The sequence below is a fragment of the Bactrocera dorsalis genome, chromosome 3 (assembly GCF_023373825.1).
Source record: "Bactrocera dorsalis isolate Fly_Bdor chromosome 3, ASM2337382v1, whole genome shotgun sequence".
NCBI lineage: Eukaryota > Metazoa > Arthropoda > Insecta > Diptera > Tephritidae > Bactrocera > Bactrocera dorsalis.
In genome coordinates this window covers 7,643,173-7,648,862 of record NC_064305.1, presented here as the reverse complement: position 1 = coordinate 7,648,862, position 5,690 = coordinate 7,643,173, and the positions used below count along the sequence as shown (strand labels likewise).

General features: G+C 35.6%; 1 protein-coding gene across 1 annotated transcript; it reads right to left on the bottom strand.

Annotated features, from left to right (window-relative positions):
• Nucleotides 1-5,405, bottom strand: LOC105226862 (nuclear pore complex protein Nup214; the record flags this gene model as incomplete). Its single annotated transcript, XM_049453849.1, is given in 10 exon segments — nt 1-161; nt 226-1,332; nt 2,435-2,785; nt 2,875-3,056; nt 3,122-3,393; nt 3,457-3,685; nt 3,751-4,656; nt 4,716-4,903; nt 4,962-5,100; nt 5,204-5,405. Coding segments are annotated over 10 exon segments (3,571 nt in total), but the record flags the coding sequence as incomplete, so codon positions are not given.
• Between the last annotated feature and the right edge of the window lie 285 nt (nt 5,406-5,690).

Sequence of the window (5,690 nt, the reverse complement as noted above, 5' to 3'; positions counted from 1 at the left end):
TCAAAGATTTCAAATACATGTCATCTGCCTCACTCTTTGTTTGCGTTGCACCAACATTACCGACAACATTACGTTCTGTTGTATCTTGGTTTAAAGCATTTACCAAAGACGTACTCTTCGTTTGTGCATCAGCAGTGGATATTTTTTCCTTTCCAATTGTACTGAAACATAGAAATATGTTTGAAAAATATATTTTTCCTAAGCATAAAGGCAATTTAAATATACCTAGCAGCTGAGAGGGGGGCTGTTGGTGGTGCAAAATATTGACTCTCGTTTTGTTTATTGAAAATCGTTGGTAGCATTGTTGTTGTGCCAAATAATGGTTGCGTTATTGCCGTCGCATTTGTATTAGCCGGTAAATTTGATTGATTTTGCGCAGCACTCTGTTTGTTAGCATTATTCAAATCAGTTAATGCGCTAAATGTGCTACCAAAACTGAACGCTTTCGGCGCATCGTTCGTTTGATTAGCATTCGCATTAACTGCTGTTGTCTTATTTGCGTTGAATATGTTGGTTTGTGGTATTGTATTCGACGATTGTTGACCAAAACCGGTAAAGGCTTTCGAAGGGGCATTAAAATTTAACGAGGACTTGCCGATATCGGCCGCATCGCCTTTCGATGTGTATGAGAAGTTCATTGCAGGCGCGGATGATTTATCAGCAGTCTCAGTTTTTGCTAAAGCGTTATTATTGTGTGCAGTTACAGTGTTTGTTTTGTTTTCAATAACATCGGTTTTGAATGCATTTGTATTTGCGTTGAATTTAGGCATTTCATTTCCGCTCTCGAATTTTAGTGGTTCAGCTTTCGGCAGAAAATTGTTTCCATTACCGAAACCGACTGTCGAAAATGGTGTGCTAGTTTGTTGCTTAAGTTGGGCAGCTGCAGCAGTTTGTGCTGAACTTTGTGAGTTACTGAAATATCCGGCTGTTGGTGTTGGTTTTGAGAATTGTAATGACTGTTGTTCTGGTTGTTGTTGTTGCGGCTTTGGCACTTGTAGCTCAATATTTTGTTTAGTCGCCGCTTGCATTAGGCTAAATGGCGCTTGTTGTTGGACTTCTTTTGTTGTCGCCACATTTTTGTCCTCAGCCACTTTAATAGTTTTAACGTCTTTAGTTTCTTTCTTTTTGATAAGTTGCTTGGTTTCTAAAATAACCTCTGACGTCAGCTCAATGCGGTTAGGACGCTGTGGCTTGATTATTTTTATCTTCGCTTGTTGATTTGTAAAATTTCGTAAAGCATTCAATTTGCTCTCGGATAATTTATTGCTTTTGGCATCTGTAATGTTGTGTATAGTCATGGAGAGTATAGAATCTGCTAATGACACAATGCCTCTAAATTCAGAAATGAGAATCAAAAATTTTATTGTCAAAATATTTTGGTTGTAAGCAAAGTATTTTTGACCAAAAAAAAATTGTACATGTAAATTAAGTATATTTTGGCTGTAAGTTATTATAATAAATAAAAGTTTTCTAAAAAAAGGTGATTAGCTATAGTAGGAGATCCCACCATAGTACGACCATCACCCATCTTATTACGGGATGAAAAAAAAAAATTATATACAATTTATTACATTAAAATATTAATTTCGAGGAGGTTGACTGAAAATTGTGATGTTAAGTGTAATTAATTAATAATTAAAAAAGATTTTTTTTAAACATTACACCCACTTTCTTACGCAATAAGCTGTGGTCTAATCGAAAGTATATAGCTTATAGAATATGCAAACACTGGGTCTTCTTTTTCACGGTGCAATTATTAGATAGGCAGGTACATACAGGTAACTTAAAAATAGTGATTTGCACCTATCCACTTACGCGATGGGTGATGGTCGTACTATGGTGGGATCTTAGACTACTACACCGAAGCTGTAATACCCTTCACAGGTGCATATCTTCTCTTTCTTCTTTACTGGACAAAGACACCGCTTAAGCGATTATAGCCGAGTTATTCTTTTCATTGGGGGCGTTTTTCACGTGGCGGGTCCTAAACTCAGTTCACAAACGGATGTTCTTTGGCTACCCAGAGGATACTTGGTCTAGGACCGGAAGTCGTGAGCTGCTTGAGGCATATGTAAAAAACTCGCTTCTGACCACTTCCAAGTGAATGGTAATCTAAAAAAAATTTCCTCACGTGAACTTCTACACATGACTCCATCTTCCCATATCTTAGAAAAGTTTATAATCTTTATCTTTATTTTATCCATGCCAAATTTCAAGCAGAGAAGTTCTCAAAAAAAAGTTTTCCATACAGGGACTTGATTTTAATCGATAGTTTTGTATTGCAGCTATATTCAATAATGGTCCGATCTGAACCATTTGTTTTCAAATATAAAATTTCTTCATACAAGACCTTGCTTATCTCAAAAACTGGGAAACCAGGTCGTATACAAAATAGATATATAAATACTTATACTTATTTTTTTAAAGAACTTACACATCCGATTTTATCAATTGATTGCTTTCTTTGCGACAATCGTTGCCCGTTCTGCCATTGCCCAAATCTTTTTGCTTCATAATATTTTTAATATAATGCAATTTTGTCTGCTCTTGTGTAATAAGATTTTTCAACTTGGTCATTTGTTGATATATGCCATCAAGGCATGGTATACGCATTTGAGATTTCGAGTTACGACGCACCAAATCTTGATAATATGACCATTGTATGTCCATTTGTTCCTCTAGCCGCTTCATTATACTTTGATTAATGGTAAGATAGCTTTGAAGGCCTTTCAGTTGACGTTGACTAATACAATCATATAATGATAAATACTTTGCACCTGGTTCGCTGGAGAATAAGAAACCCATATAATATTAAATATCTATTAAAACACAAAACAAACAAAACAAAAAACAGTAGAAGTATTCAAAACTTACTCAGGATTTTTGAAAGTTTCCAGTTTAGAGCGGCATTCATTTAACATTTCATATGATTCGGTCAGTGAGTGTCGTAGATCTTGAACATCCTTTATGAAATCTCGCTCATTTGCTTGTTCAATAATTTCTTGTAGATTAATTAAGCGTTTGCTATAACTCTTCATTATACCCGGATCGTCGTTCTATAAAAATATTTTTAATTAAAAAAATTTGTTAAAGCAGAAACACACTAATAAATGTTACTCACAAGTGCTATTTTCGATTTTTGTGCTAATTGCTTAATTTCTTTGTCAAATGCTGTAATTTGCATCACAATCATTTGTTGTATCACTGTATTCGTTTCATTTAAATTTAGTGTGTGCGTTTTTGTTTTTCCTGGAGTTTGTTGCGTGGGTTGTACTGGTGGTGGCGCAAATTCTGGTGAAACCGTATACAAGGGCTTAAAAACTTCTGTGGGTGGCGCAGGTTTTAATGTGTTTACCGGAGCTGCCAAGGGCGCAGCTTGTGCTGTTGGTTTATCTATTACAAGCCAAAAGTTGTAAGATTCATAAAACTATATTTCGTTTTTAAAAATTAACTTACTCAATATATTAGGCATTGTTTCGGCATTGGCCGGCGCCATCCCAAATTTTAAATTTTGCGGTTTTTGTTCAAAACCACCTGAGAATAAATTCTTATTCGCCGGCACACCAAAGGCCGACAAATTTTGATTAGCAACATTTAATTGTGGTTGTGTATTGAAGGTTAATGTAGATGCCGGCGGTGGCGGTGGTGCTTCAATTGATGGGACAGGCAAATTTTCATTCTCTTCCTATTGTGAAAAAATAAAAAAAAACAATCAAAACAATTTAAGTTTCGAGTTAAAATAATTATTACCTTTTCTGCGGCATCCGCATCAGTGAAACTGCTTTCAGCTAAAATGGTAAACTTAGCCATTGCGTATTGAATTGGCGCTGGTGGCGAACAGATATTTACATTTGTTGACAAATTCAAAAAATTAAAACATAGCAAATGACCGTGTGTAGAAAGTACATGAATGACCGGCATGGGATGCAACTTTTTTTCACCCACTACCAACTCATGTGTTGGCGAAATATCCAATGCCAATCCAATGGGATATGTTTCATCACTGCCTTCGGTAAGTGGCATTTCAATGCGGGCTTCATCCAGCAACATATAATGCACCCATTGGGGTTGATCATTAGCATCTTTAGTGCCCAATAGCCCTATTTCAACACCATTTGCGGATGTAACTAGTAATAAATTCCACTGTGCAATATGCATGAATGTAACTTGTTGCTTTCTCGGTTCTGAACCACTGTAGCATACATCATTGTAGTTTATATAAACTGGGGTACCGCCCTTCGGTGCATTTATTATATACATATTGGGCATAGCCTCCTCCCCATTCTGCAAAAAACTAGCTACAAACTGAAAAGTGGATAACCAATGTAATGCTATGGTATCGAATGGTCCAGGATGTACATTCGGGGGGCAAATGATACTTTTAACCATCGTAAGGTCAGGTTTAAATTGCTGCAATTTTCCATTTGGATATCCGAACACAAGTTGTTTACCTTTTGGGGACCAACAACCAGATTGTATTTGCTGATTTTGAAGAGAACGCATTTCCATAGCGCCACCATCCTTAAGTGTATACAACGCAAAATTACCATTGCTAAGCACTACACCAATGATATTTGACAATACAGGATTCCATAATAAATGTAAAGCATATACGTTTTGATCGGGCAAGCGTATGCTATATAGTGTTTTTACATCCTGCAATAAAAGTAATAATTATTTCCAAAACTTGTAATATATGTTAAATATTAACGTACAGAAGTCGCGAATGATGGTACATGGTAAATATCCAAAACACCATAACCTTGTAGCGTGTAATTCACCGCCAACATAGACCCGTCTGCATTGCATGCAATTGAATTAGGCACATTAGGAAGTTTCGTAGTTCTTAAGTGCACCGGTTGTCCTTTTGACTTCGCATATATAACATCAGGAAGAATATAAGCTAAATAAGAAAATATATTTTACATTCGTTCCAAAAACTTTAGTTTACAACCACTTACCCTGTAATTCCGGAGCATTTGGATTGCCGACAAATAGTAGACCATAATTGCTGGCACATGCCAATAAATTAACGTGATCGCGCAATTTAGAATTTCCACCAAAAATTTTATGTTTACTTTGTAACTTAAATTGTATATCCTAATTGGTATTAAGAAATGAAATTGCAATCAATACATTTTGCAAAACCGCTGAATTTGTTAAGTCTACATATAAACATTATATTTATATATGTAATACTCACGGTTACATCCACTGAACCAGGACATTGTAGCGCCATTTTAAAATATATTTTAAGCCCAATCAATAAAAGATATCGTTGTTAATTTGTAAAATTTCACAAAACTTGTATAAATCGAATAATTGCGGCTGCTCAACACATTTCGCGCAATTCACAAGATGACATATGATAGTGTTGCCACTGCTTACGATTTCTCGTCTCATTGGAAAAATATTTGAAAATAACACAGCTGTGGGCACATATGTGAGGAATGCCTCACGGCGGGTGGTAGCACGACAAATTGCAATTGGTAGCCCCAAAGCAGCTGATTTTATTTATTTATACGCCTTGTTTCGTGCATATCAAAATAATGCTATTTCTGTAGATAACACTGTTATCGATAATTCAGCAATTGATAATTTCGATACAGCATCAAATATTTTATTTAAGTTAGGTTTTGTTAAAAGTTTAATTTCGCGACAAAGGACACTATGGAATTTAAAATCCATAT